Raw genomic sequence first — 26107 nt, forward strand, 5'->3', positions numbered from 1 at the left:
CAACAGCTCAAAAGTTACAGTTCAGTGCACGATTTTCACTCTCTAGCTTGCAAAAAAAAAAACTGTGTTTGCGTAGCAGTTTAAAGCACTCCTTGGCTAACACATGATCACAGGCAGTACTGTTGATCTAGTTTGATACACAATTTTACGATATAAACTTGTAGAGAGTCTTAACTGGGAAGTATGACCAGAATATTAAAATCATCATACAAATAAGTCTGCATGATAATGTCTAGACTGGGGTTTCTGTAGAGAATCATAAAAGGATATGTTCTTGATGAGGTCAGTCTGTGTTGCTACTGTTGTGAATTCCATCGAAAGACAATGCTCCAACAACGAGCGAGAATACAGCTCCAACAACGAGCGAGACAGCTCTGCAAATGAGGAAGGATTAGTCACTGGGTGAACATTCTCCACAGTTGAAGGAGCAGCATTCACCAACGAGGGAAACAGCATCTAATGTCGAAGGCCTAGGAATAATGCAGTGGTGGCAAATAAAAATAGTGGCAATAACTATCTAGCTGGTTGCCTTGGCAATAGTTGCCTCCAAGATGGTAGGGTTTGTCCCCTTATAGATAAGATAATTTTATATGGAAAGTGGCTCTTAATTTCAAACATCCTCTGATCTGTGACCCAGCACATGATGAGGGCATACCCACTTTTGAACATGTCGCTCTTCCCAGTGAGTTAGAATTTCACCTTCGATAGGAAAGTTCCTTGGAATTTGAAATCCGCGTAGGGGCTCTCCATGCTGGCAACATAGCTTAACTCCTGGTCATGAAGACCGAAGATCCATACCTTAACTTGACATAGTTTTACTTTCTCAAACTGCTCTTACATCTTATAAACCAGCAAACTGAACTTTTGGAGTTTGATTTCGGGTGTCATGTTGTTTTGTAAAAAGGTTTCAAAAATTCTCTTGTAGGCCTGGGGGTCAAATAATTGGTAAAAAAAAATGTTTTTTTCACAAAAAACCTTCTTCCTCGAACTCCTCCTACATTTTCAACAGTAGACAAATCATCTCTTGGAATATGCTTTAAGGTATTCTAATAATGCGCAATAAGGTTTCGGATATTTCAATTTTGTCCTTGGGGTCATTTTATGACTGAAAAATGACATGGTTTTTTTTTTTTTTTTACAAAAAAATGGTTTCAAAAACGTCTGCAATTTTTTGCAGTAACCAAATGATCTTCTAAAAAAAATTTTTTATTTAAATACAACTTTCACAAAAGAAAGAACAGATACAAGTGATATAAGACATACATGTATAAACTTATAATTAATTTGGTTGATACATTTCTCTAATATAATATGATTATACAGATGTATATACACAAATGTACATTATCAGCAATATAATTTTAATATTGTCATGAAAGTTGTTATTTTTTTGGGGGTATATAATGGGGGCGAGGGGATGAGGGAGGGGTAGAAATTGAGTGATTTATCTATATAAGTTTAAAAAGGAAATTCACTGACTTACTATAAATTAATCTTGCTCTTGTATTCTTGTATAGACTTAAATAAATGCATGTATGACATGTACATTGGCATAGACACAAACATAATACACATGCATATATAACAAAGTGTGTTTCCATAAATCAGGATTTACCGGCATATGATTTTGATTAAATCACCCATGGGGAGGAGGGAAAAAATAGAAAAAAAAATAAAGCAGGGGGTAGGAGATACAAAATAGAAAGCGGATGAAAGCAATTATCTATGATTCTAGCTTTTTGAAGATGTTTGACCAATAGTTATTATACACTTGGTATTTGCAGTTTTTAAGAAGAATATATTTTTCAACATAAAGTCTGTTAATAATGGTATGTTTCAGTGCCTCTACGTTTAATTGTTTAGAGAAACTAAATTTACAGGCATATATATATTGTTTTACTATCAAGATTAAAAGATTTTCAAAGCGATGTATATCACTGTTCAAATATTTACCAAACAGAATAGATTTATTATAAAAATTCACGTTTAACTGTAAATCATTAAGCCAGTGTTTAATTTTGTCCCAAAGTTCTTTTATGAGGTAGCATTCAGAAAATAAATGGTCTATTGTTTCTGTTAACTGTCCACAGAAAGAGCATGAAGCATAGGTGATTAAATTGCAATTACATAAGTATTTATTTGTTGCAGAAATTCTGTGAAGTAACTGGGTTTGAAGCCATTGTAACCTAGTTTCGTGAGTACATTTAAATGGCAAATTATAAATAAGGTTCCATTCTTTTCTTGTAAAGCAGTATCCCTTTTCTTCCCATTTTTTTTTCAGATGTGGGCAACTCTTTCTTTTTTGAGATAAGTGCATTATACATTTCCTTACAGCCCTTGTTTGAGTTCATAAAATTATTACTGTATTTGGGTGTCTTAGATTATAATCCTTTCTTATATATCTGTCATCCTTCTTTTGATAACTTCTGGTTGCTGAAATAAGACCTGAATATTGTAGAAAATTTAAATTTTATATTGTAAACAGTGTTAAAATCGTGAAAAGGAAGGTAACTACCATCTGCATTACATATGTCACTAATGTATCTTATCCCATTATCAAAACAATTTTTTAAAAAGAGTGTTTCTTTATCAATTGTTATATCCGGATTATACCATAAGTGGTCATTTGATATGTTTTTACATTGTTTTGAAATATTTGCTTTATAAACCAGTATCTAACTTTGAAGGACATCCTTCCAGAATTTATTTCTTGTTCTATCTTTTAGAATTTTGACAAAAGTGTATTCCAAAATTCATAAGTTCTGGTATAGTAAAATACAAATCAGATTCAAATAATTTCTTCCATTTTGAATCCGTGGATGATATTAGTCGTCTTGTCCAACTAGAATTGAGAGCAATTATATAATCTGAATATTCTATCATCTTTAGACCGCCATCTTTATAATCTTGTATAACTGCAGCTTTTTAAATTTTGTTCAGTTTACCATCCCACAAAAATTCATACAGTTTAATCTCAAAATTTTTTATATAGTGAGTTGGGGGATTTGGTAAAGTTGGTATCAAATGATTCATCTTTGGAATAAAAAGGGTTTTAATAATTGATAGTTTTCCAAGAGGGGTAAGCTTTCTATTTTTCCACTGTTTTATTAACTTTGCTATTTGTTCCACCTTGTTGTTATAATTAAGATCCATCATTTCATCTAAGTTAACAGAAAATATTATTCTAAGTAAATCGAACGTTGTTTCTTCCCAATTAAATTTCCATCTTGTGTGGTGATAAACATTTTTTGAGAATTTTTTGCTACCTATCCAAATCAGTTTTGTTTTACTGAAATTAATATTTAGGCCTGATTTTTCTGCAAAATAGTCTAATGTTTGTAGTATACCATCTAGAGATGATGCTGACCCATCTGATATCAAGGATGTATCATCAGCATATTGTGGTATCTTACATTCTTCTCCGTCAATCTCAATTCCTTTAATATTTCTATTATTTCGGATTAAAATACCTAAAATTTCTGCGCAAAGAATAAATAAGTATGGAAATACTGGGTCTTCTTGTCTACAGCCTCTTTGAGGGTTAAAATATTGGGAGAGTATACCATTTTGAATAACACAAGAGGATATTATCTGATAAAAACACTTGATCCACTTTTTGATTGAAACTCCAAAATTAAAGAAGGTTAAAGTTTGGAATATAAAGTCCCATGAAACTGTATCAAATGCTTTTTCAAAATCTATTAACATCAATAGGCCTGGAATATCATTTAATTCAGTGTAACTCATAATATCATATACAATTCTAATATTTTCTCCAACAAATCTTCCTTTTAAAAAACCGGTTTGATCACCATTTATTATTGTAAGCAGTTTTGTTTTTAGCCTTTCTGCGATATAACCTGAAGCAATTTTGTAAATTACTGAGAGGAGTGTAATAAAATTTAGGTCTCCACTTCTTTAAAAGTTGTCTATTTTTATCATGTTGTGGTATACAAGTTATTATCCCTAATTTTTGTGTATTTGTAAATTCTCCTTTATTGTAAGAATCATTTATTGATCTTGTTATATATTCACCTAAGTCTGCCAAGAAAAATTTGAAGAAGTCTACAGTAAATCCATCTGCACCTTGGCTTTTCTCATTTTTCATTTGCTTTAGAGTTTTTTTTTTAATTTCTGCTTTGGTGACCGGACCTTCTTAACTATTTGATTCTTGATCTGTTAGTTTTTTGACTTTGTAATGTTTAAGTTTTTCAGCTAAATAATATCTTTCTTAAGTTTCCTTTTTTTTTGGTATAGATTTTCATAAAACAACTTTGTTTTATTTAAAATTTCTTCTTGTGATTGTATAATTTGATCATTTTAAATTTCTAGCTTTGATAATTGTTTATTGATAAAGTTTCGCGATTCTAAATTACAAAAATATCTTGTTGGTTTTTCTCCTTCTTCAATCCACTGTGCCCTTGATCTGATATAGTTTCCTTTAAGTTTATGTGCTCTCAAGTTTCAAATTCTATCTGCTTATCAGCCAATATTTGTTTGCTCGACTCATCTAATTTTTTTTCTAAGTTTTTAATCTCATCTTCAAGTTTTTTTCTTTTTCTTTTAATTTTCTTTTTTTGTATGTGCTAAAAGAGATAGATTTCCCCCATATTTCCATTAATAATGTATCGAAAAATAGGCTGCCACATATTTGAAATACTATTTCTGAGTTTTTGATATTTTGAATTTCATTAATGTTATAGACAAGAGCAGCATATTGTCTTTTTATATCAAATATCAGTGTCTTTATTGTTTGTATATATTCTTTATCAGAGAAAAGAAAGTTGTTAAATTTCTAATATCTTCTGCCCTGTACAAAGTCTGTAGTTTTGATATGTAACACAACTGGGCTATGGTCTGAACGGTAACTATTTTAATATTCAATAGTTTGTATAAAGTGAGATAATTCACATGATATAAGAAAAAAATCTAGTCTTGCTTGTTTAATTGGATTTTTTTCCTCCAGGTAAATCGTTTTAATTGTGGATTTGCACATCTAAATACATCACTCAAATTTAGTGATTCCATTTGATTAATTAATTCAGACCGAGCTTTGGGATTTTTCAAGTTTTTATAATTTATAGTATCTAAGTTCTTATCCATAACCATATTGAAATCACCACCCATAATAATGTAGTGATTATTTGATACTGTTTCAATTTTTTGTCCTATATCTTTATAAAATTGTGGATTGTCTTCATTTGGCCCATATATATTTACTAGCAAGCAGGCTTGGGGCGAATTACATTGTAAAATAATGCACTACATTACCATTACTTTATGAATTTGGGCATTAAATTGCCATTACCATTACTTGATTTTCTTGAAGTAATGCATTACATTACCATTACATGAGTAAAGTAATGCATTACCATTACCATTACTTTGTTTTAAAAAAGTAAAGCTAATAAAGAGTTTTTGCAAATGTTTCAAATAATATGAAACACTCTTTAACATATATCTACAGGTTAATGTTCAGTATCAGGTTCAAATTCAATGACTACATATACAAGAGTCATTCTTTATTTTCTCAATTTAATGATCTTGTGGCATTATGAACAACAAATTACATATTAAGTAAAAAAATATTTCCAGACATTTGGCATGATACAATGTCAGATATGATATAGAGACACAGAATTCGTGCATAACAGAAAACAATTTATGGAATAATTTTGCGGGTATTAAAAAGCTAAATAGAGATATTTCCCCAGATAACACAAATCTTTATAATTTAGGACACTTAATTGTATTAATTTATAGACAGAGGGTTTTTCCCAGTTATATTTCTTAATATATTTTAATCGGATTTCTTTATGCTGACGACACTTTTTATAAAAGACAAAAGATTTCTGTTGCACTTTACGATCAAAGTTTCAAAGGTTTCATCTTTTAACTGCATCCTATTACTTTGAAAATCTTCCCAGCTATACTATAAATAAACGTTCTACAGGTGCAGTGGAAGCTGGGACTGAAAGATTGTTTGACAATCTTTATCTTAGGATATATTAAGTGAAAAAATAGAAAAAAATACATGAATCTTGTATTTTCTAGATCTATCAGTCCAAACTAACGCACTTAATATACATGTTTAACAGAGAGAGAGAGAGAGAGAGAGAGAGAGAGAGAGAGAGAGAGAGAGAGAGAAATTATTTTCAAATGGGTTATAATATTGGAAGTGATTTTGATTTTCATCATGGATGGACAGTGCATTCATTTTGCCCTTAAAGGTGCATGTCTGTGCCCTATTCTATTGGGACATGGCATAGGGAAGGGGATTGGGGTGTTTTGCACTTCTTATAACAATAGATTGTTTTGATACTTATGTTATCCTGGGGGCATAGTGTGTTGTTGACACATCTTTATTGAAGTGCAAACTAATTGGAGTAAATTGTTTAAATGATCTAAAACTCTTAAAAAACAACACTCTTAAAATATCATGAAACTGTGTTGTTATATCTAGTTATATGAACAATTTAAAAATAAAATTTTATAAATCTTCTTTAATACAACTAAAATATTTTTATTTCAAGAATTATTTCTTTCTTCTTTATAATAAAGTTAATCAAATTCAATTTCAGCTATTCATTTATTCATCACATTTTTTAAAGTGAACATGCATGACATATAAGCATAGTAATGCAAAGTAATGCCATGTAATGCCAGCATTACATAGATTTTGGAAAGTAATGAATTACATTACCATTACTTGTAATGCTAATTTTGTGGCATAACACATTACTAGCTTTACTTTGAAAACATGTAATGCATTGCAATGCATTACCATTACATTTAGCATTACCCAAATCCTGCTAGCAAGTATTGTTTATTTTCTTTAGTTACATCTAACATTAGACTGTTACCATTAATATCTGAAAATGCATTATTAACTTTAAATTCAAAATTGTTTTTAAAAAAAAATGCCACTCCACGGGCATTAGATCTATAGGAACTAAAGTAAGCTTCAAAACCCCATTGTGTTTGTATCATTTCCTCGTCCTCTTGTACAAAATGTGTATCTTGCAGAAAAGAAATGTTATATTTTTTATTATGAAGGTAGTTAAACACATCTTTTCTTTTACTTTTGTTTCCGAGGCCCTGGCAGTTAACACTTAGTATTTTTAGATAATTTATATTATTATTATCCATTGTCAAACTTCTGATTGAAGAGAGATCTTCTAAAATATGATTGGGGGCGTGATTTTGAAGTGTGATCAGGTTCCAGAATTTTTTTTTATTAAGGGGATCAGTGGGCAACAAAAAATGACGTGTTTTTTTTTTAAAGTATGGTTCCCAGAACTCCTCTTACAACTTTTGGAGTAGCTACGTCATCTCTTGTGATATAATTGGGGCTGTCCTATAGATGTTTTATAAGTCTAAAAGATCTAAAGGTTCTTCTCGAGTTCAAAGACAGTTGCAATGTGGTTGCTAATTTGGTGACAGATTAAGGTAATTCTATATAGATAATGATTAATACAGGCATGTATCCAGCTCCCCCCCCCCCTTTTTGTTGCAGCAAAGATTTTTCTTTAATAAATTTACAAACAAAAAGCGAACTATCAAGGTGTTGCCCACCCCTACACACACACACCTTTTTGGGACTATGTGAAACTATATGTAAGTGTACTTTAGAATATCATTTTACCCAATTGATTCAAGCTTATTGGCATCAAAAAATATTTCCCTGTATAAATTGTTTTCCGCTTACATGTATAAATTATATTTTTTATCATGTTGCATTTAAAAAACTCTGATGATTGTATGTACTTAAGTTTGTATTAATATTTTAGAAAGAAGTTCAAACAAGCATTGTCGTGGAAAAACATTAAAAAGTGTGGAGTTGGACAGATTTCAGGATGAATATACACGAAGCAAAATTTTTTTGTCAAATTTAACAAGTTATTGACTTTCTCTTTTCTCTCTCTCGTTCTCTCTCTCTCTCTATCTATTTCTCTCTCTCTCTCTCTCTTTCTCTCTCTCTCTCTCTCTCTCTCTCTCTCTCTCTCTCTCTCTGTGAGCTTGCAAATAAAAGACAAAAGTATTAACAATTGTAAGCTTTTTCCATGTTGTATTTGCAATAAAATCTAAATGAATCCTGTTATTCTTTAACAATATTGTTGAATAAAAAAGCAACTGAGGCATTTGCAAATTTAACTTTATCATATAATAAAATTTAATGTTAAATTCTTTGTTTTCTTTTTCAGAAACTATTAAAGCACAGAAAAATGACAACAAAATAAATCTAAATGTAATTATTTGAAGGAATTAAATTCATTTTTAATCTTGAAACTGTCTTTTTCTCTAACTTTAATTTTAGATTAACAAGTACTGAAAATGCAAGATGAATGTTTCCAAAGATTCACTGAAGTTACTGAGTAATCAATTAAGGTGATTCAAGCGCAAGATGAAGTATATCAAGAATGAACTGAAAAATTAAGAATATTCTATTCATTTAATTTTAAGCAATATACATATGATACGTATGTAATTCATATGAAAAACAAATGTTGGATCCACATACGTTAAACGTATGGCATGTATCATGTATGTCTAATACACGTGTAACATACGTTTCAGATATGTTCATTAACATACTTTAAGCACACGTGGTACTTAAATCACGTTAAACGTACGTGATGTCAGATAATGTTTAGCGTATGTGAAACATATATGGCACATTTTGCTGTGTAAAATACTTAATTTAATATCTGATCCATTATAAACACTGTGTATCAATTCTACATACCTGATAAATCATCAATAGATCATCGGGGACACCATCTACACGTGATGACATCAAACACTGCGTCTGATGAGCGCTTTTGGGACACAGGTTCACAACCATTAGGCAGATGTTTTATAAAATTTCTTCGCACATACTCTTAGCTATACACTTAAAGATGCACATATGAGTAAAACGTAATTATATTTTTTCTCATGAAGTATTACAAAGGCTGGTCATCTATTATGATTCCATACCCAATTATCCATTATCAATTTATGTGACGTCTTATATGCATTGCTAAAACGACAATGATAAGTCAATGGTCAAGGACAATTAAAACAGATTAAAAAATATACCAAAAGTTTGGGCTGATCGTATTTTTCCTGGGAAATCTTTTCATCGATCCCATAGAAAAATAATGTCTAAACATATGAAAAACTATGGTCTAAAGACCTCTTATTGATCGAGTACAAAACGTCTATCAGTGTACAAGTGTTGTAGTGTTTAAAGTGCGTCAAACGTTTACTGTAAGGAAACCCCATATCTAAAAATAGGGACATACTTACAAAGAACACCAGTCAAAACAATTATCAACTTTTATACATTTAATAGATTACACATAAAAATCATAGATTAAATCAATATTAAACATAAATTCAGTTGACGGAAATGATTGGTACGATTACATAAGACAGTCCGATGGGACATACGCGCACCGAGAGATCACGAGTTCAGAGGCAGTTCACAGAAAACCAATTAAACAACCACTGTTAGATTCGCCATCCTGTCCTATTTCGCAGCGTCTCTTTGCTCGAAGTTGATACTTCACATTCTGTCGCAGGTGCACTCTGCCGTCACATCACGAACCAAAAAAATAGCATGCAAAATCTAGTTACAGTATGTTTACTTTCCAGTCAATATCTACGTAACAAGAATTTGTTTTATATTTTTCTGTTTCGCTCTCCATTTACACATTTGTAAATAAGGTGATTTTGTTTTTTAATTTCCCCCTTCCCATGCCCCAATCAAAATATTTTCTTGTTCAAAGTAACATGAATGGAAAGAAACAATAACCATCCTTAATCATGGATGTTCCGTACATTTAAAATCAATATAGTGATTTAGAAGTATTAAATATATCCTTAATTATGCACGTAGCATTGAAAATAGAAGGGGCAGACATATTTTAATATGTAATATTTTCAGAAATCAAACAAAGAAATAAAAAGAAATCATCAGCGAAGCAAATTTTGAAATATCCTAATATTTGAAAAAGGCAGGAGGCACAGTGTCATTTATATTAAGTAATTATATCATCAAAATGTCTAGCCTGCTGGATTCTAAACTATTAAAACTCTGAAAAACATCTTTTATTCTCTTCCCCAATATTCATCTTGAATAAGATGTTTTTGCACACGCAATTACGGTCATTAAAACATCAAACAAGGGGTAGAGCTTAACACATCAGTTGTTCTCTATGTGAAGATTTTAAACCATTGAATATGTGAACTAAGTGTTCGTGACCCTTTTCTTACCATTTAATTTACAACAGGGTTTTCTTAGAAATTTGTTACTTGCCCCCAGACAATCAAATTTTTCTAAAAAATTATTTACTTTTACTTTTTCAAAGCTTGTGTACTTACTTGCAATCTAATTTTTCTAAGATTCGGATATTGTTCAATATAATTTCACTATAAGAAGGCCCTTCTCCTATGTACCAAAAAATGTCATATTTGGGTTCTTTTTGTACATTTCGCCAGTAGGGCTACTATGCGACTCACTTATTCAATGTTTACTTTTCGTCGAATATTAAGACTGTCGATGTTGGCCTAAAACACTTTAAGAATGAGAACAATAATAAGGAGAAACTATAAGTTTGTCTTTATCAAACTTTTATAGGTTTATACCCTCTCCCCGAAAGCTGATATATTAATCAGATTTATTATGTGTATCCTCTATTTGGTAATCCCTTCGGTCACTGTTTAAATCTTAGGTTTCTTGAATAAATATTTTTTACTAAAGGGTTTTGTCATCACTGTTGAAAAAGGATGCAAAATCTCATTTGAATTAGATTCAAAACGTAAAAGTTCTTGTTCATGGAGTCTTATTTGATAACTGTCGATCACTGTGATTATATAAGTGCATGTGTTTTTTTACTACCTATATAGGGATTTTGTCTTCACGGTTGTAAAGACTTCCATCTTCGGTAGAATCAACCCTGCTGCCCGCAAAAGGTGCTGTTGATGGCGACTTTAAATGGGACACTGTGTCAATATGTTGTTTATCACTGCTCGTAAAGGGGTTGTCTTGAGGCTGGCCAATACCAATACCTAATAGACCATCTCGAATAATAGATTGTTTGCTTCTGCAAAAAAGCATTCTTAAAATAACGGTATACTTTCATAACTTTTAGAGAAAACATTTCCTGGACAAATCGGTTGAAAATTTATTTATTATTAATTTTGCTTATTTATAAGTACTGTTTTTAAGTACTTATTTCGGAAAAGAATACCTTTTTGGTGTAGTTATTTTGTCTAGTCCAAATGCCTCTGAGTGTTTTCTCTTCTTCGCTTTTTCTCTTTCAGCTCGTGTATACAATTTGGAAACCGTTTCAAGACATGTATGCCAACATCCTTGGTCGGTTTGTACTGAGGAGGACTGTTGTTGTCTTTGTAGCTCTCCTGAGGAATTTAACTTCCCCTTACTTTCAGTCTGAAGAGAATTATCTTTTCTTTGTGAATGAATACAATTCTTAGCGGGACAAGATTTTGTATTCAAGCCCCGTGTACTGCACTCAGGTAGTTGTCTTTTTACTATTGACTGTGCACAGCTGTCAGTGTTTGAGTACATTGGGTTCTTACCGATCTGAGTAGATGTTTGATGAGGACGATAAAAACGTTTATATGCAATAAGATTTTTTTCAAAGAGTGTCATTTGATTGAAAAGCGTTGATGTTTTTCGTTTGATGGGTGATTTTTTCACTGTAGTGTTTTTGTCATCACTTTTGTAAGGAATTTGAACTTCAGCAGAATCAACCCTACTGCCCACAAAAGGTGATGTTGATGGCGAGGACTCTGTTTCAAGATGTTGTACATTACTACTTGAAAAGGGTTTGTCGTGAGGCTGGTCTATACCAATACAAATTTGACATTTCTCTTTTCTCTTTGTGTTGTCTCTGCAAAACGTTTATGCTATTTAAAATATTTTATAGAACACGGATATCACTTTAAATATATTTTGTTTTTGTTTCATTATTGCTGCATGAGTCCTTTTTAAATAACATTTTCTAGAAATTCAAATACCTTTTTTCCAGTGAACTGTTTAGATCCAGAATAAGTTTGCCTTTGTTATCTCTATCAGTTTCTAAAACTCTTCCTTCATTTTGAGTCGACAAAGTAGAATTCGAATAATAAGCTGTTAACGTTTGTAATTTTCTGCATTTCGGAAAATTTTGCATTTCTTTCTTTGGAGTGCCAATGGGGCTTCTACCTAAAAGAAGTATTTCATTTTGTTTATTTAATCAGAGCTGAAATGAAACTTCCATCTTAACTGCTCTAAAATTAAAGTACCTGAACTGACTGTCACCTAGGGCGCGATTGATTGAACTGATTCTAGTAACTTATGTTGGTGCCTGCGCAACGACTACACTAAATGAATGTGAATAAAGTGACGAATGTTGCTCTAGTGTTAAAAAAAAGTTTTCTCCTCTCAGCTGATCCGAGGCTAACTGTCTTAGATTTACATGTTTACTTAATTTTAGAGTACATGTACTTACAATTACAAGTTTAATCTCATTGTTAAAAACATTCATCTGTACAAATCTGTCTTAAAATTTCCCTGTCATTCAGAACCTAAAATATCCCCCCTACCCCCGGTCTGAAAACAATTTTAAATTGAAGTAAACATCTCAATGATGCAATATTTGATGAGTAACAAAGAATTAACTAAAAAGAAAAACTAAAACTATCATTGTCGCGTTTTACCTGTAGAGTTTAACATTTCCACCAATCCAGCATTAGCTATTGCTTTAATTTTTTACCGTTTACATTGTATCTCTAACTCTATTTAAAATGTAAAAATATCAGTTAATATATAAAAGTTTAAGTTAATCTACTCTGTGAGTAATATATGATTAATGAACCCAAAAAATTCAAATTTGCATACGTCAAACTCATAATCGCTCATCGTTTTCCGCCATCTTGAAACTCTTGTGCTCTCACTAAAAGTAGCATAAACTTTTGTAACACTGTGACACAAACGAACTAAAATTTGACCGAGGTGAAAGATTTTCGAAACTGATGTTTCTAGCATTTAATTAAAAATCTGATCCTAAATTTCCTTTAGGAGATTTTTTGTGTTAACTTAGCCATACACCCCTCCCAAACGTAATATGTCTCTGACTCCAGGAGTAATTGTAAAAGCAAAGTTAAAATTCTCTGTACACCTTCTTTTTCCAAACTGCCACAAATGTATGCCTTTCTTAACTTAAAAAGAACATGGTAAATGATAAATCATATGCTAATTTTATAGAAAAGGTTTAACTACATTTGGACCTGTTCACAAATGTTATGGGAGTCATTTTTTGAAGAAAAAAAATCATAAATGAGGAAATTAAGCTTCTTTAAAGTTGTTGTTTTGCTTTGAAAAGGGATGTTGCCCTTCATTTGAACAAATTTAGACGCTAATTACCAAATATATTTTGCACATTTTTTAAAAACCTGTTCTAAGAAGAGATCGACAGACGAACTATTTAAGGAAATAACGGACAAGTAGACAACAGACAGAGGCCGATCAGAGAAACGAACATAAGCTTTCAGCATAGGTAAGCTATCGAAAACTTTTAAAATAACTTACCTAAGAATTTGCTAAAAATATTTTTTTACGTTATTCAAAGATTGAAAATGAGCGTTGTTATGCTTTACAGACAAAACAAAAAATGTTTCAATTAGACATCTTAATCTATAGAGCTCCATTATTGAAATTGAACAATAGACATAAAAAATATGATTTACCTTTTACACTCTGTAAGGAAATGGTCTTAAAGTCAATAATGAAAAAATCAATGTTTAGATTCATCAGTCTGTGAGAGTCTTTCTCATTCATTTTTGACAGTTTCCAGGTGTAATCTTCCTTTAAGGACAGGACAAGGAAAAAGCTGTTTGAAGGTTTAACACCATTTACGTAAAGTTCCTGTGTCTCACATTCCACTATGTCAGCAACAGCTTCAACAATGTGCTCTACCTGTTCTTTGGTGTAATCATTGAGGTTTCCTCGTACGTGGAACTGTACGTTTTTGTATCCATTGTCTGAATTAAATATAAATATAAACGTGATTTATTATCAATCATTATTTGATAGTCAATAAAGTGCAACTGCATAATAAACTTAAGCTAATATACTCAATACTAAACCTAACAGCAAAAAATCGGTTATGACGAAGTCCTATGGACCCCGTTGATCTACTCGGGAATTCGTCATATCATTAAACAAATTTATAATAAAATATATTAAACTACCAAGTGTTAATTTAATTGATTACAATACAAACTCGTATAAACGTAGAAACAAAACGTACTATAAAATGTTAAAGTCATGGAATTGTCAAAGAATATTTTAACAGGAAATAAATTATTTTACTAAATTTATTGTTTACCTTCTTAAATTTGACACTTTAAGCTACAATTAAGAAAAACTCTAATTTTTTTACTTGTAATTGGACACAAAAAGATTATTCTTTTAGTTCTTTACATCAGAAATAAAATAACAGTGCGAAGTTAAGTTCAGCTTTATCCGTGAATTTTTTCTATGAACATTTATTTCTTAATCAAAACATACCCGGAGGTTTTTCAAAGTAGCACAATGCCTTATTGGTTAATGCATATTTAATGCATTGTGAATATAGTTCTTCACATCCCGTCTCTTTGCAAAGGAACTGCATAAAAATGACATCCTTCTGAGTGAAGAGGTTTTCCTCGTGAAGAATAGTAAAGCATTCCGATGCACAGCTTGCTGACATTAGGGCTGATACGTTCTTGACTTTCTCAGAAGCTACAACACATAAACAATTAGTAAAGTTATCATTTTATATGTTTCCTGTTTATCAAAAAATAATGTAATTTTGACACCATATTTATCATTTGCAAACAATAACTGTATATGTAAGCACGTGACTATTTAATTATAGTTAATAAGTTAGAATAAATACTTACCCAGTAAAATTAATTTGAGGCTTTGGAATTCCTGATGCGGGAAATGTTTCGCTAAATAATTACTGAGTTTAGCAAATTTAATTCCTTCGTCCCGGTCTTTGTATAGTTTGTTTTCTACAAAACAAATACAGACGATTATTATGATGAATACTCAAAGCAGCGACACATCTGGGAGTTGTTCAATTGCCTCGTGTTCGACTAAAATCAGATTCCTTGTTCATCTGAAGAAACATTCCCAGCATGAGGTAGTATTGTAAAGATTTACCTATGAATTAATCATCATCTATAGTTTGACAGATTGAAAATAATTTAATGAATGTAGAGAGAGAGAGAGAGAGAGAGAGAGAGAGATAGAGATAGAGAGAGGATATTTATATTGTGTGATTTTATATTTGCTTTATCCAACGAGTTGAAACGGTGTATATATTCGCGAGGCTTGCCGAGCGAATATAACCATTTCAACGAGTTGGATAAAGCAAATATAAAATCACACAATATAGATGTTCTATTTATCTCATACAATTTGATTTATAATTTGAAGCTTTCGAGACAGTCCCTTATATGATGCATTAATGTTTTTCAAAAATTAAAACCGATGATGCAACGTTGTGTTATACGGTTATTGTGACCTTGCGCAATACAATTTAGTACGTCATTTCTGAGATAAATATAACTGATTTAATGTAATGTTTCACTGAGATAAACTTTGAAATGAATTCTTAGCTCTAAATAATTTTTCTTACAGCTTATTTACTTGATTAAATGAAATACTCAGAAAACTTGAACAATCAAGTTTGTTGACACACATGAAGTTGGGAATGCTCGTTAGTTTGAATTGAATCGAACGAGGAACCGTTACGGTTGTTGATGTTTTATAAACAAATGATTCGAAATAAAAATAGTGAATGTGGATGCTTACTGGTGGTGGAATAAAAGTCTTATGAAACATTATTTCGGGAAGTTCTTTTGTGTAAACACAACCGGGGCGCTCTGTTTTCATCGCGTCGTCAGTATAATGAACTCATTCATAGTTAACGTAATATGCAGTTTTATAAACTACACAAAGCAAATTGAAAGTTGTAAGGGGGCTAAACTTATCAAAAATCTTGACAAACAAGGAAAAAGGGTCTTTTGGTTACGGTTATGTTTAATTTTGCAAAAAGGGGGGGGGGGGTAAGCCAGCCACCCCCCCCCCCCCCCAATAGCCGGTAGCCCTCCGGTCCCGACGCCTGTGCTACGCAGTTATGTGTTTTCCTTCATATTTCTAATTTAAATCTTTAACAAAATCCATTTTAAATCCATTTTTGTAGTAGATATAGTTATGTTGAAAGTACTGTAGCAAATCTTCGAAAATATGACACTGAAGCGTTGAGGCGAGGGGCTGTGTCAAAAATAGTTCGGACCGGAAGTATTTGATAAAGCATCACCCGTTTGATATAGCAAAGGTTTATCACACGGGTAATATACACCACACGTATGAGATATATATATATATATATATATATATATATATATATATATATATATATATATATATATATATATATATATATAATTCCATTTGTCCCTATATCTCCCTCTGAAGGTTACAGAAACGTTCAGTATCTCTCTAATTTCTAGTGATTTTAACATAAAAATCCATTTGAGTAGCAGTTTAATTTCTGTTATAAAAACAAGAAATTGTTAAAAGTCATTTTAGAGAAATGTGTAAATAATACGACGGTTTGGAAGGACCAGATAAAAAATCTCATTTGTTTGGACAAATAAGTTATTTGTTTTGACGAATTACGATTAGTTCGGACAAATAATGATTCGCTTGAACAAATTACATATTTTTTTAGACGAAGTTATTTATTTGCATGAATAACTTTTAAATATTCGTCCGAATAAATTCTAATACGTCCGAACAAATCCTAATTCGTCCGAACAAATCGTAATATAACATAATTATTTGTCCAAACAAATAGCTAATTCCCTAATTCGTCCGATTTAATATCTTATTTGTCCGTTCAAATAATTTTTTTAACTGGCTCTTCCAAGCCGCCGTAAATTGCGTCATTGAAATGATTAGGAGTATTATTGTTTTCTATTATAGTCAGGGAAAATTATAACCTGTAAACAGTTGATATGATGTTTAAAATGTATTCTTCTATAAACTAAACTGATGTTACATAAAGAGCTTCTTGAACCTCTTTGCAAGTAGTATTTTTCATCGCAAGCTAGTGGAATCTTTTGTGCAACGTAAATTTTATGTAAGACATTTTTGCGATTAGTTAGCAGACAAATGGAACACAGACTATGAGCGATTTTCAAATAATAATTAAATTCGATGCTTTACCTTTTGTTACGTTTTCTGTCGGATGATGTTGATTATCTACGAAAAGTAATAAAAATAAACAATTGCCTCATATTCTGTAAAAAAGCACTATTTGTCATAATTCCTAATTAAACTATTTGTAAACCCTTTTAACATGATAAACCTTTTTTATAGAGCAAGATACCTATATAAGATATGTAACTTAAAATAGGAAATAATTTTGTCCAATACTTTATAAAGTTATGTACATAAAACATGTTTGACAACACCATGAATAGTTGGAGCAATGTTTATCATAACCAGAAATCTTATCAGTATTGTCATTTCTATCACTATTATTACTTGCATATCTGTCTTTATTAGTAGAAATTGTTTTATATGTCGTCTGAAATGATTGTTGAGAAAAATAAAAATCTTATGAAAAAAAAATTACCTATCAAATCAGCTTATTTATTACCTACTTACGATTGTATATTTAAGTATTTATCATCTGCATGTATTATACAGTGAAAAAAAATTCTTAATAAATATTTATTTTCAGTACAAGCTAACATTATAGTACCATACCTGATATCTGTTTGACAGTACATCCAAAGAAATTGGTCACTTCTATTTGGTAGTTGTAATTTTCAAGATGACTTTTCTTCACAACTAACACTGGATGAGGAATAGTGTTTATTGTGCCCTTGTAGTCCTCTCCATTACAATCAATCGGTGTATACACATCCTCATTCTTGCCTTTTGAGCTCCACTGTACGAAAAGAGGTGAAGGAACCGATTGAATTGTCACAACGTACCTTTGGGTACCATTTTCCTTATTTTCCGTGTTTTCAAAAGAGACTCCAGGGACATCTTTCAAAATAACATAAAAAATAATCTTTCATTTTTGCTGTGAAAACTATTGCAATACAAGTCCATTTTTTTTTGGTATAGACATATAATATTATTCAATAGTAAACACCCAAATCATACATTTATTAAAACTTTATGAAGTTTTTTCAAGTAAATGTATTTAAAAAATAAATATTGCATGCTTACGATAAAAAATGTAGCATGGTAAGTTCAATAAAAATACATTACAAATTTCTTAGGCGGAATTTATTTCGCGTGATAATCTGAAAACTGTACATGGTCAAAGCTACATAAAGTCATTTTTCTCGTATTGAATTTTGTTAAAATACTATCTTTTAACACACTCAAAAACGAAAGCAATGGTTTTTTTAAACAAATATTGAACAGTTTTTTTTAGAATGACTGTATACTACCTATACAATTGTCGACCTTTCAAGATGCGTTTATGTGCTTTGAATGATTTTTCGCAAGTGCATGATGCTTAACATATCAATTTTTACTAAAACAATTTTAAAACACGTTTTATTATTTAAATGTTACTCCAAACTATCATTTTTTTTTCATTTTAATACATCTATTAGTACATGTTCCACACTTCGAGCAATGAAATTTTGCTAGTACCAAAAGACTTGGTACACACCAAGACCAAGATTCACGGCTCTGTGGCTATGCTATTATAAATATAATTAATTAATTAATTATTCATAAATGGCAATGGTTGGTAATCATTGCCGCATCTTGGGTTGAAAGAATAAAACTTAGCTGTTGCTTATTTTCACCTATAAAAGCTATTAAAATAATTGATTTCAGTAATCAAACAAATAGGCATGGAAACTATGCTTCTAATGAAAGACCCAATAATATATAAGATATATAATATATCCCGATGCATAAATTAATGAGGAGAACTATAACCAGACCTTCAAACAAACAAAAAATACACCAGAAACCGCTCCTATGAACGACAATACATTCCTTATAACAAACACAAGGAATGATATACAGACCAAACTCCCTGGCCATTGATTATTAACTAAAACAAGCGTGCAATTAAGATTTTAAAAACAAATTTGAACTAATTCTTTTTTGAATTCCTAATAATCATCATTTTGTTGGAGGAAATAATTTTACAATCATCTTTACCAGAATAAGCTGTACAGAAAATAGTTCTTCCGTTATATTAAATGAGTTAATCTTGAACTTTTGATTACTGACACAAAAGAATTGTAGAAATCAGATAGAATCACGCATGTAAAACATGCACTTAGAGAGTGTTTTTAAACTTTTTCCTCTGTACAAATTCTCATTCTACCCGGAAACATATACTTTTATGAATGTTTTCTTTTCCAAAATTAGTACTTTGCAACGTAATGCACTGGATTAGAGCGCGAACCACGGATCTGTAAGTCATGGGTTCAAATCACTTAATTTTTACCTTTCCAACATTTTTTTAAAACATATTTAGGTAAAATATTGTAAACTTTGAAAATTTTAAATCGGTGAGGGTATTTTGATTTGAATGTACTTTTATCCACGTTTACTACCTTAAGTCGCCTTACATTAGGCAGAGTTTTATCCTGTGCATGATATAAATGTTGATATATATACCTAGAGCAATGACGTCACTGGTAGTTGATCCGACAGCGTTGACGGCAGTGAGTTGGTAATTGCCAGCATCATCAACGTTGACGTCTCTGATGATTAGGGACGGATTGCCAATGGTCATCTCCGATAGTCTCCCACCACTTCCCCGAGTATCTACCTTCTCTCCATTTTTTGTCCAAAACACTTCCAAAATATCAGGAGAGTCGTCATAGAGGGACACGTTTCCAATCAGTTTTAAACATTTGCATTTTATGTTTGTTTCTTGACTTGTCGTTATGTTGGGAGGACCTAGGTTAATAAATTGTCCTAGTCTGATAAATATCATGCAATGACAAAAGCATAAGTATCATAAACGACAGATTTTTTTATTCAAAAAGTTGTTTTCTTTGTAAAACAAAACACATATCGATTGATTTTTTCTGTTACCTTTGCATTAAAAAAATAAGTTCTTTGTCTTCTTTTTGGCATTAATTTAAGGAATGAGTTCAATAAATATTTGTTTTATACGATATACAATGGTTTGGGACAGTTTACGCTTTATAAACCGCAAAGCCGTTTATTTAAAAAAAAAAAGCGTGTTTCAAACCATTTTATATCGTATAAAACTAATAGAGATTGTTTTATACGATATAAAATGGTTCGGGACAGTTTACGCTTTATAAACCGCAAAGCCGTTTATAAAAAAGCATAAACTGTTTCAAACCATTTTGAATTCAATATTATTTGTTTTACGATATAAAATGGTTTGGGGCAGTTAACGCTTTATAAACCGCGAAGCGGTTTATAAAAAAGTAGAAACTGTTTCAAACCATTTTATATCGTATAAAACTAATAAATATTGAATTCATTGCTTATAATTTATTTGTTATACTCTTCAATGTAGATAAAAACGGTCATCTGAACTTTAAAATGACGTAAAATTGTACAAAATTCAAACGTAACGTCAGCCGTATTGATACGTTTTTGACGTTAGTCTTACTATGACGTAGGCAACATTCTATATACGATATATAATAATTTTAGCCAATCAGAAAGCGTGTTACAACCAGAATTAAATTATTTCTATATATGCATTTGCAACACTGTGTATACTTGACCGATACACCAATTTATTTACCATGTTTGTAACAAATTACATATTTACACTTCAAATTTAACTATGCAAATTTTTTTTAAAAATCTTACTTACTACCTGTAACGTTGAGGTGCACAGTTTCACTGATACTCTCTCTTATTTTATTTCTAACCAGAAGACGATAATTCAGCTTGTCATCGAAAGTTGCCTTTGGAATTACAAGTAACGGTTTAAAAGGAATGTCATTACTTCCATAATAGTTCGGTTTTGTGATGTCAATGCAGTGAAAATTATTTCCATCTTTGCTTTTCTGCCATATAACTTGCTCTGGTGGTGGAGTTGATGAAACTACTGCGGTAATGGTTGCGTTTGATCCAAAATAAACCGTTGGATTAACTTCAATATCAACACTTGGAACGTCTAAAAAATAATCAAGGTAAATTTTACGCAAATTTGAAATTGATGAAAATGGATGTCCAAAATAAATGCTAAATATTTTTGATGATGTAAATTATAAATATTTAAGGACTAGCATAGATTCATATAATTCTTACTATTTATCTCAATTTGGCTATAATATATTTCATTTTTTCAAAGAGTTTGTAATAGCAACATTTTCATAATTGAGAAAATGGTAGACCTGAGAAAACTTACAGAGAATGTTTCTAAAAAATACTGAAACGCTAAATGATCGGAACGAGGAATCTAAATACATGTATGTATGGTTAAAAGCTTTCTTTTAATTTCTTATTAATACTATTTCAAGTTTTTAACAAATTTTTTTTTTCAGTCCGTTTAAAAAAATTAATGTATCCGAGATTCGTAATTTTTTTTATTTATTTTTATTTTATTATTTATTTTATGGTAAAGTAAAATTTAAGTTTAACACATTTTATTAATTGTTTATAAAAAACGTATCCTCTGTTCCTAATTGTTTGACAAGTATACTATGTACTATAATAAAGCATCATCAAATGGAATGTATATACCATACATTATAGCAAACAGTTAACTGCCTTTTGGTCTGTATATAATATGAGCTAGTTTGGATATAATAATAGTCTGTTACGCTATTTTAGCTAAAATTGTCCATCATTTTTAATTAGTTAACCATCGCTAAATACACATGTATCCAATTTCATTTTGTTATGTACATGTACACATGACAATAGAATATAGCACTATGTAAATAGTTGACTGCTACTAATACCGCTTCTTATTCAAACTATCTAGTCGTTGTATTGTTCTAGGTACCCTTGCAATCGTATAATTTAGTATGAGAAGAGTGACAATGTGAAAAGTTAATGGAAAACATGAACATTACCCAACATCACATCCTTTGACACGGAATCCACTGCATTGGTAATTATGCAGGTGTATTGTCCTTTGTCTTCTTCGGTAGGTAACCTGATTGTTAAACTACTGTCATTAATACTTCCCCCAATATATTTGCACACATTTGTATTCAGTGCTTGGCCATTTTTTTTCCAATCTATTCGTTGGACTTCCGGCGAATGTCCGGAAATTTCATAATGAATAATGATTCCTTCATCTCCTGTTGTAACTGCAAGGTCATTCAAATATGGCACCTCTGTAATTGAGATAGATAGATAGATAGATAGATAGATAGATAGATAGATAGATAGATAGATAGATAGATAGATAGATAGATAGATAGATAGATAGATAGATAGATTGATAGATAGATAGATAGATAGATAGATAGATAGATAGATAGATAGATAGATAGATAGATAGATAGATAGATAGATAGATAGATAGATAAAAGATAACAGAAAGCCGATTCAAAACTATACCGGTTTCATTATAATCTTCAGGAGTTTTGAACAATCACCATAAATACGTAAGTACTTATGTATATATGGTGATTGTTCAAAACTCCTAAAGATTATAATGAAACCGGTTTCAATTTGAAGTGTATCTTCCTTCTGACTACAAAAAATCTTTTAAATTTCAACAAATGGTATACCTCCGAAAACATGTAAACAAATAGTATTTCCACATTTTAAGTATCTGTCTCCATTTGATTCGTGTGCGAGTAAGACTTGGTATTCCCCTTCATCCTTCTTACAAACAGATTTAATGACAAGTTTTCTGTTTGTACTGCCACTGTACTTCTTCGTGCTTGTATCGATAGTTTTTGTGACTTTTCCTCTACGTTTTTGCCATATGATTGACCAACAAGATGAGTCTGGTTTCAAAACTGCTTCAAATCGTGCTATATCTCCACACAATACTTCATCTTTGCCTTCGATAATAACTTCTGGTTTATCTGATTAACATATACATGTAAATAACATGCAAAAGTGCACTTTTTTGTTATAATGTACAAATGTTAAAACTAATACTTTTCGTAAAATATTCTTACCTCTTTCGTCTGTTTGCAGTTTTAAAAAGGCCTTCAAGAGAACCTCACATTTTTTCAAATAACCACGTGTAAATTTATAGTTTTCTATCGCTATCAATTCCTGTTCATAATTTACACTGCATGCCGTTTGACTGTTTGACTGAATTCTCCTGATGACAGATTTTAAATCCTTCCACAAAGTTTCAAACTCGGTGTCAGGAATTGTATTGGAAACTGCATGTGCATAATAATTGTTTCTGAAGAGTCTGAGACGTTCGATGTCATCACCAAGTTGTGTATCAGTAGACTGTGGCTTATTTCCCCATCCTTGTGTTGGTCTTAGTGAAGGACATAAATTCCTTATGAGTTTGTAGAGCAAAGTTACATCAAATTGTTTGTAATCAGGTTTAGCAGGCGGCGTGAGAAAACATATTCTACGTTGGTCTGTTCGAAGCTGATTTCTTCCAGATAATAGAGTTTGGCATGATTTGATTTTGTTGAAAAGATCTACATCCTTTACATGGTTAGCCAAAATGTCTATAAGAGGCAGATTTATTAATTCCAAACTGGCTTTTATAACAATATTGAAGTTATGGTTCGTAGCTGTTGAACATGGAGTTGTCATGTTCAAATTGTATTTACTTCCTTATTTCAGCTGTCTATCAAAGTTTTCAAAACAAATTTTGTTTGTCTCGTGTTTTTGTTGTTGATTTTTTCATCTGATGTGTTTGCTTATGGCCATAAACCTTTAACACGTTAAAAGGCTGTAAGAGTGTTGAGCGATTTCTTTCACTGGAAAAATTAACATTACAGTGTACATATAATATCATTTGATATGATTTTAATTAACATTGTATTAACTAGGTTTTCATAATTAACATTTAGCGAGTGTATTTAAGTTAAGGTTGGCAGTTTGCATTTTTATTATATTATTAGGAATTGTACCAAAGTTAAACACCATTTCGTTCACTATACAAATTCAAAATTTCTTTTTATATGAAATCGAAAATAGCTTACTTAGGACCCATGCATTTCAGAAATGTTGTTTTAATAGAATTACAAAATTATGTATTACCAAAGCGCATCTCAAGAAATAACACAAAGGGTTTTCATTTTTTAAAGTGAAAATGTGATTTGAATCATAATTAGTGAGTCTTTTTAGGTGTGTGGCTAAAAAAAGAAAGGGAGTTGAAATAGCATAGTATTCCTTATTACATTTACAACTTGGCAAAGAAAATGCATATGAATGTTGAGTTTAAAACCTAGTAGGCTAGTAGGGATGTTTTTTTTTTGGGGGGGGGGGGGGGGCGATGGCAATGAAAAGTGAATTAAGTTGATTTTTTAAAACAGAAAAAAAACTTATGGGATGTGTTTAAACTCAAACCAACTTAAAAGTTAGAAACTTAAATTTCTGAATGGTTTTCTTTTTTTTTTCAAAAATGATGTATTAAACACCTTGCATTCAAACTTGATTTTGAAATCATGCAGTCTATTTATAAATAGATTTGAGTAAATATCAATTAGTTTATTTCTGCGTGCTATAGTTTAACATAATCAATAGTTCTGCATATCAATCAACTAATCGATAAATATGAAGTTTTCGCCGAATGTAAAGGATAAGGGAAAAATAATTCAAGGAGCAAAGAAAACAAAATAATGGCTTTCAAAGAAGAACAATTTAAAGGAAAATCGAGTTAACTACACAAAATCTTTTCTGCTAAAACAGTACTCAATCTGTCAGTATAAACGGACACATCCGCTGTTAAATTGCCTTTTTGGAAAAAAAAACTGACAAGCATGAAATATTATAAAATATAATTGATAACGTCTTTTAAAAAAAGTCTTTTGAAAAAAAATTCAATTTTCTTAAATATTTTATGCCAAATCACATCTGTGGCAGTATTTTTCAAAAGTATCAGTCTGTTTTATTCATTTTATAAAGCCAGCACTTGCCCGTCGGGTATATGTGTTAATATTTACCTCACATTGAAAAATTGACATTTTAGCTTTTAGTTTATTTTTCGATCACTCATGTATCACTCCTGTATACACAACACAACAAATCAGCAAACTTTATACTTTCTACCCACCAATAAATTCATATGAAAGACAAGTGTCTATTAGTATGTGCCAAATTGTAAAACTGTTAAATACTCGGTTCTATAAATTCAGTATCCTATACTAAACCACGGCAGTGGTGTAACTTCAACAGCAGACGGGAAAATGTAGTAAAAGTGATACCGTTAAACTTTCAATTAGTAGCACTCGTGCGAATAACTTAGACAATTCTTGTTGTTTGTAGTTTTGCATACCATAGTTTTTTGTGGGTTTTCTTTTTTCAAAATAGCATTTGTAATAAAAATAGTTTATCTTAAACTTATTACACACAAACAATTATAAAATACCACTGTAAGCTAGTCTAAATTAGAATGGCATTGTCCTAGATTTTTTAAAATCGAAAGTAGAATTATTTCTTAATCTAACACATTTGACTAACATTTAATACATTTTATGTAATTGGTAATAAGTTGCTTACAGAAACACTGCCAATTCTCTTATTCATCCCATATCCTTTGTATTTGGTACACAAATTAAAGACATTATTCACAGCCGCCATCATTGTTGAGGTATTATTATGTCTGAATCATTCATAACTTATCGGGCCTTTCCGGCAGAGCTCGGCATAATACTAGACTGATTACGTCCGTCTGATAAGCGCAGTGTGCGATACAGACAGAGGACCAGTCTTGGCAAAATTAACAATACTGGATGATTTGGCGCACCTCGGTCGATTCCGGAATGAATCTGCCGAGGTGTGCCGAATGGATGTTAGAATTTTATACCAAATGGGGTCGCTTCCTATTAAAATAAGTATCGGCTGGAATACCTTGTATGTCGCTTCTGTGGTATTATTTAGTAAATATCATTGACTTTCGTGAAGACTAGATCACGTCTC

The 26107-nt window shown here is 31.1% G+C and overlaps 1 protein-coding gene across 2 annotated transcripts; it reads right to left on the reverse strand.

Annotated features, from left to right (window-relative positions):
* Positions 1-9295: 9295 nt before the first annotated feature.
* LOC105323062 (uncharacterized) lies at positions 9296-25953 on the reverse strand. Of its 2 annotated transcripts, XM_066083631.1 has the most exons (15): positions 25688-25953; positions 23173-23943; positions 22774-23076; positions 22108-22374; positions 20898-21203; positions 19712-19996; positions 17819-18103; positions 17273-17308; positions 14935-15048; positions 14561-14773; positions 13738-14031; positions 12028-12214; positions 11238-11900; positions 10886-11090; positions 9296-9573 (listed from the first exon to the last, which is right to left on the reverse strand). In XM_066083631.1, the coding sequence occupies exons 2-14, from the start codon at positions 23774-23776 to the stop codon at positions 10886-10888; spliced, it is 3762 nt and encodes a 1253-aa protein (XP_065939703.1). In that variant the 5' UTR covers positions 23777-23943; positions 25688-25953; the 3' UTR covers positions 9296-9573. The 2 variants fall into 2 exon arrangements, with proteins under 2 accessions (XP_065939703.1, XP_065939706.1); XM_066083634.1 differs by lacking the exon at positions 22774-23076.
* Between the last annotated feature and the right edge of the window lie 154 nt (positions 25954-26107).

Source organism: Magallana gigas, chromosome 1 (genome assembly GCF_963853765.1).
Source record: "Magallana gigas chromosome 1, xbMagGiga1.1, whole genome shotgun sequence".
Classification (NCBI taxonomy): domain Eukaryota; kingdom Metazoa; phylum Mollusca; class Bivalvia; order Ostreida; family Ostreidae; genus Magallana; species Magallana gigas.